Raw genomic sequence first — 11,589 nt, forward strand, 5'->3', positions numbered from 1 at the left:
TAAAAGCTTGGGACCAAAAAGTTTGCTCCTCTATGATCTCAAGTTTAAGCCCTATAGTTGCTAATATAATAGCCACTGGAGGCTTACATGGTTGTTAACTTCAAGGCCAGTGGGATTAGTCGAGGTACGCGAAAGCTGGCTCGAACACCCACGTTAATAAAAAAAAAAAAAAAAGAGGAAAGAGCTCATCCAACGTTAAAAATGATAAGAAATTTATTATCAGAAAGTCGCTGCACAATTCACATGCTTGTTTGATATGAATTCAATGTCTGCTGGAAACAAAAATAAAGTATATACATGAAAGCAATGGTCAAGGAAAAGAAGTATTTATCTGAAAATATCATGCTTGAGTTTCTTTCAAGTTCCTCCATTGCAGTAGTGGGTGCCATTGCTGTGAGCACTCTTGTGCTTCACATGCAGGGAATTCAAGCCCCATATTCGAATGGTACGATCATCACTAGCAGATGCTAACATGTATGGATTTGCTGGATTCCAGCTCACGCAGTTAACTGCTCCAGAATGACCTGGCAATGCCTCTACAAGATCTCCCGAGCCTCTATGCCAGATATATACCTGCAGATATAGATAATTTGAACTTCAGAAAGAAATGATAATAGCACTCAAACACTTCAGAATTAAATATCCAGAACCAAAGAGTTTCATCTACACTCGTTCCAAAACACAGCCAGCCAAAATTCATCAAATCTGCTGAACGTAGTTACCCTCCTCCCTTATTTATAAACTAATAACCCAGAATTCAAGAATGACAATAACAAACAAAAGCAATGCCTTTTTTTAGAGATTCCAGAATGTTTCAACAGCTGCTCCTTACTTGTGTAATTATAGTACCATACAATAAATAGTACAACCTAGACATTCAAGAGGTTCAGACACTTGGACATCTAATAGCCAAGCTTGATCCTCTCTCTTCATCCAACTTTGCACATGCAGTTATGCCAGTGATAGCTTTTAGTTCTTCCACCATTTCTGATTTTGATCCTTGGGTTATACATTCAGGAGCCAATGATCACATGAATTGGTCTTCAAAATTTTTTTCATCTTATGGTCCTGGAAAAAGTTTTTTCCAGCATGTCTCATTAATAGGATGCCACTTAGAGTTCTTGAGCTCAGAAGTTCCTACAAGGAGCATCGACAATATGTTGGTAAGTTGGGTCCGCGAGCATTGAAATGTGTTTTCACTGCATACTTTGCTACTTAGAAAGGGTATAAACGTTATCATCCTTCAAGTAGGAAAATGTTTGTTAGCATGGATGTAACTTTTTGTGAAAATGAGAGGAAGGTCAACAAGAGTGCAGATATGTAATTGGTATCCCCAACTCTGTTTAATCCTAGACCATGATTGGAGGGAGCAACTCGGAGGGATAGAGAGAAGGAGAAAGGAGATGAAAATCTGGCAGAAATCGAGGAATGCAAGAGTGATGAGAAACCAGAAAGAGAGAAAGAAATAGTTAAGGAAGATGATGGGGAAACTAGAAAGGGACAGCAGGAGAAGGTTTAGCAGGTTACATTAGCAAGAAAAAAACAAAAGTCAATGAATCTACTATACCTAGCCAAGAACCATCTTCGAATTCAACCTTACAACATACTTCTGACTATAAGTTTCCTAACTCTTCCACTGAAAATGTTAATTCTTTCTATTGATGATCTTACTATAGCTCTTAGAAAAAAGAGTTTGAAGTTGTACCGAACATCATTTATCTAATTTTGTGTAGGATCGGTTGTCACCTTCATATAGAGCTTTTGTATCCTCCTCAGAATTGGACGGAGGCTGTTGAAAATACTATTTTTGGGGTCATCAGAAAACAAAGAAATATCCGATTTCATAACATGAAAAGTTTTTTTTAGTTCTTTAAAAGAAAATCTGCTCAAATCACATTCTTTCATTTTTGTTTTGAAAACTTCAGATCTTTCTTTCAAGAAAATGGCCATTCAAGCTCCCTTTATTCATTCCTTCAACCCGTATGGATGTTCTTAAATTGAAAGATGGCTCCTCTTCACTGGCTTTCTAGTCTTTGCATCCACTTGGCTACTCGTACGGTTCCTAAGGGATAGAATTTGATCCTAATCAACTGACTTTATCAAGAAAGATTACTTTCGGATGCTTGAAGGCCCCGCTGACCAGAAGTAATTTAGAAAGATTCTTCTTTCTCGATGGTGATCGGTAAAGTAAAGGAAGGGGCACTTCTTTCGGTCGATTCAATGCTTTTATTTGCATTACAGGTCATTTTAGAGGAAAGAGATCTCGTTTTCAGTAGGCGGAAAGAAGCTATGGTAAAGGAGATGAGAGCGATTTTGAAAAATGACACATGGAAGCTCACTACTCTTCCTGTTGTTGAGAGAGTGGTAGGTTGCAAATGGGTTTTATCCATTAAGCAGAAGTCAGATAGAAGTATTGATAGGTAGAAGACAAGGCTAGTTGCTAAGAGATATACCCAAACTTATAGAATTGGATATCAGGAAACGCCAGCTCCTATTGCAAAAATGAACTCAATCAGGGTATCATTATCTATTGCATCAAACCTAGGATGGGACTCGCAACTATTAGATGTGAATAATGCTTTTCTACATGGGAACTTAATGGAAGAAGTGTACATGAAAATTCCTCTAGGTTTCTCTTATGAGAAGAGAGAGGGCAAGGTCTGCAAGTTGAGAAAAACTTTATATGGCATTAAGCAATCTCCATGTACATGGTTTGATAGATTCATCAAGGCAATTCTTAGATTTGGGTACAAACAAAGCAATGGAGACTAGGAGACACACTATGTTCATTAAACATTACCAAGGCAAGAAAACAATTCTCATTGTATATGTTAATGACATTGTGGTGACAAAAAATGATCATGAGGAGGTTCATATGTTGAAGTATCTTGCTAAAGAATTTGAAAACAAAGACCTTGGGAGGTTGCGTTATTTTCTAGGAATTGAAGTCGCAAGGTTAAGTAAGGGCATCTTCATTTCTTAGAGGAAGTATATTCTTGATCTACTACCTGAAACAAGGATGTTGGGTTATAAATCAGTTGACTCCCTTATAGAAGTGAATCATCACCTTGTCGATTGTGAAGATGAAGTAGTTGGAATGGGGAGATATCAAAGCATGGATGCTAGGTTGATTTATATACCCAATCTGATATAATTTATTCAGTTAGTGTTATCAGTCAGTTTATGCATGATCCTCACGCATCCCACCTTGATGTTGTTTATCGCATCCTTAGATATCTAAAGTCTGCTCCTGGAAAGGGGTTGTTGTTTTCTAATAATAGTTACTTCAAGGTAGAAGCACATGGAGTGTGTGAACTTTTGTGACTAAAAAATCTGATGTGTACTTGTTTCACATTATACTTTCAAGATGGCAATGAGAGATATCAATGTCTTATCTTGAAAGGGAGTGTTGTCAAAAGCAATTATTAAATATAGTGTGGAGTCAAGGGTAATACAGTAATTTTATATTCTTTTCTTATATATAGTGAAAGGATGGAATGAGCTAATATTTGTTGTCACTTCCTCATAACCTTTCTTTCTTCATTCTTCTTCCTCTCATTTTTCCACTTTTCTTCGTCCATCTCTAAATAATCTTAGAAAAACAACTTGTCTTTTAATGATAATATAAATTTGATATATGTATTGTAGTATTATTTTATATCATCGTTGCATATAGTATGAGGGGAGATACATATGTTGTCACGATTGAATTTTGGCCTGTATGAATTCATATGCAAGTTGATATGATTAATGAGTTGCATCATCCTTCATTAACTTGATCAAATGATATCTTGTGTTTTGTTCATTTGATTACACAAAGTTTATTGTCCGTTTCCAACTAAGTGGTTTAGTACTTTTGAAGAGTTATTCGTAACTTGTTTTAAATTGAATGTTTGACTTATTTTACACTTAAATGTTAACTTGTCTTAAAATCATAATTTAACTTGTTTTATTCTATATGCTTAAAGTTTATGATATTTTTGAATGGTGTAATAATTATATGTTTATTTAAATGCCTTTATGAAAATATGCCGGTATGAAATATGCATTAGTGTTTAAGTTCAATGATGATTAAATACAAGGTCAAGGCATGCATAAGAGCTAAGGCAAGTAGCTCTACTTAATGAATATAAAAACATATATTACATGCATTTCTGTGTTGCACAAGCTTTGTGATGATTTAAATAGGTTTCATGAGAATAAAATCATTAAAGGAAATCATAAAAAAACAATGTATGGATACATGAAGTTCAAGAACAAGAAACATGATGAGATAACTATTTTTTACTTCAAAGATCAAGAACTTGTAATGAGTATTAGCCAAATAACATTTTATTTAGGAAATAGTTTTCACATCTAAAAAACCTAAACAAACCCAAAAGAACACGAGCACAAGAAAAGACCAAAACATGCAAAACAAGAGAAGACTTATGGTAGCTAAATCAATCTAGCTAATTTAGAGAAACGGCTTCTAGTTTCTCCAAATGATGTGACCATTTTGGTAAGAACAATTCAACTTTTTTTTGAAAATTCCAAAATCTGTCCGACAACTTTAAAACAGTCTAACCGATTCTAGAAATGGTCTAACTAATTCTCAAGTAGACTGAATTTTTTTGAAAGTTATGTCCAACGACCAGTTTGATTTTTAGCACTATAAATTCCCCTCACTTGAGCAAAATGATCAAGAACATCAAAGGCAAAATTCTGATTATATTCTCACTCTTAATCCATTCAAAAACAAGGTTGAAGTGTTATTGGTAAAATTCCTTCAAGTGCTTCATTTGTATACCATTCAACTTTATTAAGAGAGTAATATTGTGGAAAATATAAGTGACACTTAAAACACTTGGTAAAGCCTCTAAAACCTATTTAAGTGTACACAGAAACAAAAGCACTATTTGAAGCTTTTTCAGTTTTTCTGAGGCTGAAGGTGTTGTTTAAGAAAAATAGATTTCCCTAAAATCTTCAGTCGGCCAGCTAATTATTTTCTATCAGAACTAGTCAGTATCCATTGTGATTCTCATGCATGATAAGGGAACATAATAATTTTTTCAATGTAGAACAAATAGTATATCCATTGTGATTCTCATGCATGATAAGGGAGCAGAATAATTTTTTCAATGTAGTACAAATTGAAAAGCCACCACAGTATCAGCAATCCTATGGCCGTGATCAATTTAAGAAAAAAATCACGAGATCTCAACTGCTTAGGAATGTATGTAACATTTGACTTTCTTAGGAAGTGCAAAGAACTAACATGCAACATTTGATTCAAATAATGCCCTTCTCTTGAATGATCTGACCAGATCATTACCAACCCCTCCCATGATAAAATGGTTAGTGAAGAGGAAAGAAAGAAATATACCCAGGCAGAAGACTATGGTTTATGCACAAGGAAAAGTAATTAAACAGATGAACAAAACTTCTGCTTCTAGTATACTTTCTTTTAAAGAATTAAAAAAATAAATAAAACAATCAAAATTCATACCTGAGAGTCTTCACTACCACATGCAATAAAAGCTTGTTCAAGTCCCCCAAAACATGACCTAATGACAAACCGGGTACGCCTATGGCCTTTGTACTTTGCAACAAGCCTGATGTTACCATCTATACTCCACAGATGGATTTCTTGGTTCAGAAGATTAACCAGCAAGAACCTATTATCTCTTGATAATGAGAATGAAGTAATTGTTTGATCTTCTTCAATCACCCTCTCAGCTTTAGCTTCTCTATCAAGCAATAAAATTGCAGTCGGTCTACACATACTTATAATCTGCTTCCCATCACTTGTTATCTCTAAATCAGAAATCTTCAGAGTTTTCTGCCCTTTCCAACATTCTACCTCTTTCCCGTCCAATTCCCACATGCAGATGCTCTTATCATTGATGCCAGAAAATATCCATTTCCCGTCTGGAAACCACCCACAGGACACTAGGCCAAGGCCCACTTTCTCATAAACCTGGAGGCACTCACCAGAAGAAACATCCCAGCGCCTGACAACCTCCTCCACCCCACAAGTAAGAATCTGGTGGTCATCAGGACTCCATGAAACAGAGGAGACAGGTTTTTGGTGACCAGATAATCTATGCTTCAAAGAAACTCCACCATTTACATCAATCTGGAAAGCATGACAAATTAGCTGGCACATAAGAAACATATATAATTGTTCCATGAGCAGAATGACACGGATGCATCTGGACCTCCAGCAGTCCCTTGTTCTTCAAATAAGGGGGGTTGCACATAGTAAACAAGGCATGCCCAGTGAAGCTTATAAATGCTTATGGGGAAGAAATAGTTGATTATTTAAGAATTTTAATGGTGTTTGATTACTAAGGTTGCATAAACAGAGTGATTAAACTTCTAAAGACACCATATGAGAAACACACAATTAAATATCCCAGGCAGAAAGTTGCAGGCAGAATCAAATAAAACAGCAGAGAAAGAATATGGAAATACAATTGAATAACTTAACATGCTAAAAGCAAACAATTATACCTCCCATATGATTGCTGATCGATCGTTAGAAGATGAAGCTAAGTATTTCCCATTATGTGAAAATTGTAAGAACCAGACTTCATCTGAATGTGCTTCTAATATCTGTTCCAGTGGGAATAAGAGAAAGACTCAATCTAGTGGTGCCAGAAATGCATAGAAAGCAACTGAAAATGGAAAGGTGTAGTCTGCTCATGGAAATAAAATCCAAAGCAAAAGATAAACATAAACAGGACTTACTAAAAACATATAAATTAAGCAATAGCATTCATCAAAATTTTCACTTTCCCAATAAAAAAATGCCCTGATAGATTATTGATTCAACTTTCATTGCTGCTTCTGACCCCAGAAATCTTTTCCACTTAGTCACTAAGATAATAGCTCTGTATAACTAAAATTTGGTCAAAGCACACATTATATAACAGCTCATAAAGAAAAACATTGCATCACAGAATTCAATCAAAACCAAAGAACCTCCGTATAAAGCCATCATTTGCAAATATGCCCTAACCTGCAAAATTCGAGAAGGAATCTGATCTCTCCCACACTGATGATCTGAGTATAACGACATTTCTTTATCCAACGAGTTGTGAAAGAAGCAAGCATCCCGTTGTAAGGTAAGAGCCTGTTCAACTAAATGTTCCAATCTGCTCTCAGGTATTATAACTGTTGGGGGAAGCAGCTTTTGCAGTTCCTCCAGCAGCTTGGATCGTGGCTTTATCCTTCCATTGTCTTGATTGGAAGAACCAACTGAATTGCAATGTGTAGAAGATACAATGCAGGAAGAAAGTTCACAAATTCGACCATTATTAATGCAGAGAGGAGCAATCTCAGTCCTCAATGTCTTCAAAGCATCCACAATATTGTCCCCGTCCAAAAGTTCAAAAAACTTCTGCTCCAATATCAGAAAACATGCTGACTTGACAATGTTTTCATCCTTTAGGCCAATGTTATGCAATGTGACTACACTTTCATCCCAATTGCCATTGAGAACTTGCTGCATAAATAAATCTACTGCAGATGAATGTAATGGTATCCCAGACTCTTCCTCTAAATGAGCACAGCTTTTCTTATATCCAAGAGAATGCAGCGCCTTGGCTATTATTCTGACAAATTCAACTCTTTTAATAACTCCTTTTGAACCAAGAACATCTTTGTCCCCTTCAGATTGTGGGGGGCGAGCCATCAAATCCCTGGAACCAACAATGGGCTCTGTTAAAGATGAACCGTTGGAAAGACCTGTCAACCTTCCGGAGGCTAATTTCAGGCGTTTTGAGGCTGGTTCATCATCCTCTACACCTCCCATGAAATGCTCACCTCAGCCCATATATTACAGCAATGGTAACTGGACAACTAAGGAGTCTAATTAAAAATGTCTTGAATGTATCACAATATATATCTTCCTGTATAACAGACAAGTAAAATTTGTTAAAATGGAAGTAAGGATGAGGCATAGAGTCATAAAAAAGTTCTCCTTGATTATTTGATCTTGCAAACAACAGCAAAGTAAAATGATATATAAGACAATAGAAAACAATATCACTTGTACTGAACATTCTATGGGTTGCCTTTTCTCAAGGTGTCTTTCCCAACTCATCTGTTGGTTTTTTTGCATAAACTCCTGTAATTATCAGTCTTGCAGTAACTGCTATCATATAGAAACTTAAAATATAACTGTTCAGCTAAGCTTTAAAGGCTTATGTTCAAAGTATAACTTCAGTACAGCATCCATCATTCAAACCCACTGCACATGAGAATGAGATTGACAGAGTTTCGAAAGAATCGATAGAACTTCTGGTTCATGGATTTAAATTGGCAAGAGAACCAGTTGCTAAACCATTTTTTAGACAAAAACAAAAGTACAGAGATAAAGAAACTTACCTTGAGAGCAACTTGGTTCAGAATAACTGCAAAGCTTGAAGAAAGATACAACACCTCAAATGAACTGCAATGGCGTTCCACTTTTCATTATCTGTACCATGCCAAATGCTTCCAAGTAAGAAATATTGAAGATGGGCTTAATTTTTTTTCTTTTTTCTTGCAACTTTTGTTTTTGTATATTACAATTTGCACTGCCTAGCATCAATAACAAGACCTGTTGATTTAAGTTATGCGAGAATGACTTGGAAATACATAGTTATGATAGTTTGGGGCATATAAAACTACATGAATTAGAGAATATGACATCGTCTGAACATAGTATGCAGTGTGGGACAAAAAATAATTGGCTTTACGAACATGGCCCCTTATTGAAATCAGATAACGTAGGAGAATGGTGGCAAATTACCAGGTCACTATTCTTTATCTCTGTCAAATTACACTATCTGATTGCTCATCGAAAACAGAGGTTCAAAGTGTAATAATACATTGATCCCAAAGCAATAGAAACTCAATAACTCATCATGCTACATTAGCATCCATTGTAGGAAAGCTTGCTTGAGTCTAATAAAAAATTCCCCACTGTAAGAACTGGGTGCCAGGATTATGTTTGGTTTTAAAGTTTTGAGAAGTGATTATTTTCATAAAACTCATCATTCTCCTATAGAAATTTCAAGAAATGGATCAACTGACACTTCCATTAACTTCTAAAATCCAGTCTACACACCACATTTAAAGACAGACATTTGATGCTTAGATAGCTTAAGCTTCTACCCGATATGGTAAATTCTCACCCTAACATGGAACTTTCATCTTCAGTGAGGCAAACAAATGCCAAGAGAAAGTATTTATCCTGGAGTTAAATTTAATTCCGTCATGAAACAAGGTTAAACATGGTAATTCAATCCCCTTTGATAACTAATTTAATTCCTAAAGCACCACATAGAGTACAGCCATTCATGAAAAAGATCATCACAAAAGAAAATCAACACTAACGCCCAAACATTGTCCTTATGAGCACCAATTGTTGATAATGTATGCTCAAAAAGCATGATTTCAGTGTGTCAAACTGATATGTTCATCAATTAGAAGCCGAAAAGCTCATTTGGCTCCTTAATAACAAGCCAAACTGAAAGTTCTGAAACTTTCATGATCAACAAAGGCCATGAAACAAAAATGTGAATGAGTAACCAAACTACTAGCACAAGAAACCCAAAATAATAATTGACCAGACACATTACACTAAAAATAAGCAAGAAACACTCAAGACCCATAAAACCAAATGAAAAGGAAAGGACCTTTCCAGGAAAAAATAGCAAAATCGTTTTAATTTCAGTTCATATACAGAAAACACTTTAAGACCCAGATCAGAGACAACCATTAATGCAACAATCCATCATCTCCATCACTCAAGAGCCCAGAACACCAAATCCACTACAATACTAAGCACCCAATACACAAACCATCATGAAGACATAAAAGCCAAAAAAAAATCTAACAGAATCAGGAAAAAATAACTGCAAGTTAGGAGATAAAAGAGCAAGCTCTGAAATACCCAAAAACCGAAATCCAGTTTGGCAGGCGATTCAGATCAAGAAAAAAAAAAAACGATTGGAAGAAACCAAGTCTAAGACAATCAGATATGGGTAAAGGTGAAAACAAAGTGAAAAAATGTTCCCTGCTCATTTCTTTGTCGGTTACAGGAGTATAGAAAAGCACACGCTGGATTCAACCCAGAAAAGATTTTAAAAAAAATTTACAAATTTGAAAAAACAATATCAGTGATCATAAGCGGAAAATAGTGATGATAGCAATTATTTTCTGAGAAAAAAGAAAAAACTGGGTTGGTACCTTGCTTTGTGTATTATAGAAAGAAGAGGAGGGTAAAGGGAAAGGAAGGAAAAGAGACGGAGAGGGTTTGGTCTTGTTATGTTTACTCTTTGCGTTGAGGAAACCAACTGAATGGGGTTATGGAGAGACATGGAGGGGATTAGATAGAGAGGGAGTGGGGCGAGGAGGTCTGCAAATCCTGCTTTCACATGGACTCTACCCTTTTTGTGGCCCTGCTACGAAAATGGCCAGTTTGCATGAAAATGTTTTGTGAAAATGGCCCATTCTTCTTATCTTGGGTTTACCATCTTGGGATGTGAATAATCTTTTTTAAACTTGATAAGAACAGATTTTAACATTGATGCACGATAATAATTCATGGCTACATTATTAAAAAAAAAAACGTGAGATCTATTAAGATATTTGATTTGATTAAAATATCTTTATTGATTTTGATATGCTCATATGATCTCGGAATAAATCACTAACTCTATGTAATCATCACATGATTTCATGAATAAGATAAATAGTTCAAAAATGATAAGATCAAACTAACTTTATGTAATCACCACACATGATTTCATGAATAAGATATATCTGAAAAATTTCTTCCTCGGATCATTCAAAATAGTTCGATAATGATAAGATCCAACTATATATTGTTAAAAACAAGTAGAGATTGAACAAGTAGTTTATTAACAAATATTTATTATGATTGAAAAGTTTTTTTAATGAATATATATTTTTCTATTTTTTTCAACAAATATTTATTAAATAATTAATATGAGATATGTATATTTATATCTTATTTAATATATATATATATATATATATTTAATGTCATTTAAAATAAATATAAGGGTCATTTTACAAAAAACATATTTTTGTAATAAGATAATTTGTAAATTAAAAACAAAATAATCAAGATTACTAATTTCTTTTTATAGATATTCCAAATATCATAATTAAATTAAATTCTATAATTTAATATTTAATTCTAAATTTACTTATAAATTAGATTTAATTTGGCATGTAATTTCAATACTCTAAATTTAGATCTGTTTGTTTTTGTGTTTCAAAAATACTGTTTTTAAAAATATTAATTTTTTTTGTTTTAAATTAATATTTTTTGATATTTTCAGATTATTTTGATGTTCTAATATTAAAAATAATTTTAAAAAATTAAAAAACACTTTACAAAATATATATTTACAAAATTATACATCCCAGTTAACCGCACGTAAGAAACTGTTCTGTCATTGGTCCGCTGCCATTGTTACTCCTCGCAACAGAGTAAAATCCAGCGATCAGTTAGCAGTTAGCAGCTTTTGAGTGCTGGAAGAAAGCAAAGAATAGGGGTCAAGAAGCATGGTTTTGTTAACAATACTT

The 11,589-nt window shown here is 34.4% G+C and overlaps 1 protein-coding gene across 6 annotated transcripts; it reads right to left on the reverse strand.

Annotated features, from left to right (window-relative positions):
- Positions 1–195: 195 nt before the first annotated feature.
- LOC7468716 (WD repeat-containing protein 26 homolog) lies at positions 196–10,418 on the reverse strand. 6 transcript variants are annotated; one of them, XM_052450322.1, is made up of 6 exons: positions 10,222–10,413; positions 8,374–8,464; positions 7,004–7,891; positions 6,496–6,597; positions 5,489–6,118; positions 196–573 (listed from the first exon to the last, which is right to left on the reverse strand). In XM_052450322.1, exons 3-6 carry the CDS (start codon positions 7,796–7,798, stop codon positions 358–360), a joined length of 1,743 nt encoding a protein of 580 aa, XP_052306282.1. In that variant the 5' UTR covers positions 7,799–7,891; positions 8,374–8,464; positions 10,222–10,413; the 3' UTR covers positions 196–357. The 6 variants fall into 6 exon arrangements, with proteins under 6 accessions (XP_052306282.1, XP_002302127.2, XP_052306284.1 ...); XM_002302091.4 differs by having other exon boundaries at positions 7,004–7,895; XM_052450324.1 differs by lacking the exon at positions 10,222–10,413 and adding an exon at positions 8,780–8,934.
- Positions 10,419–11,589: the final 1,171 nt, after the last annotated feature.

Source organism: Populus trichocarpa, chromosome 2 (assembly GCF_000002775.5).
Source record: "Populus trichocarpa isolate Nisqually-1 chromosome 2, P.trichocarpa_v4.1, whole genome shotgun sequence".
Lineage (NCBI taxonomy): Eukaryota > Viridiplantae > Streptophyta > Magnoliopsida > Malpighiales > Salicaceae > Populus > Populus trichocarpa.

What these genes read in the sequence shown, in the direction of transcription:
- LOC7468716 (XM_052450322.1), bottom strand. Translation starts at nt 7,798, where the DNA reads ATGGGAGGTGTAGAGGATGATGAACCAGCCTCAAAACGCCTGAAATTA. An exon ending in TTCCTTCTCGAATTTTGCAG is followed by an intron (nt 6,598 to 7,003) that starts GTTAGGGCATAT and finishes CCACTGGAACAG; the next exon opens with ATATTAGAAGCACATTCAGA. An exon ending in GTGGTAGTGAAGACTCTCAG is followed by an intron (nt 574 to 5,488) that starts GTATGAATTTTG and finishes CTATATCTGCAG; the next exon opens with GTATATATCTGGCATAGAGG.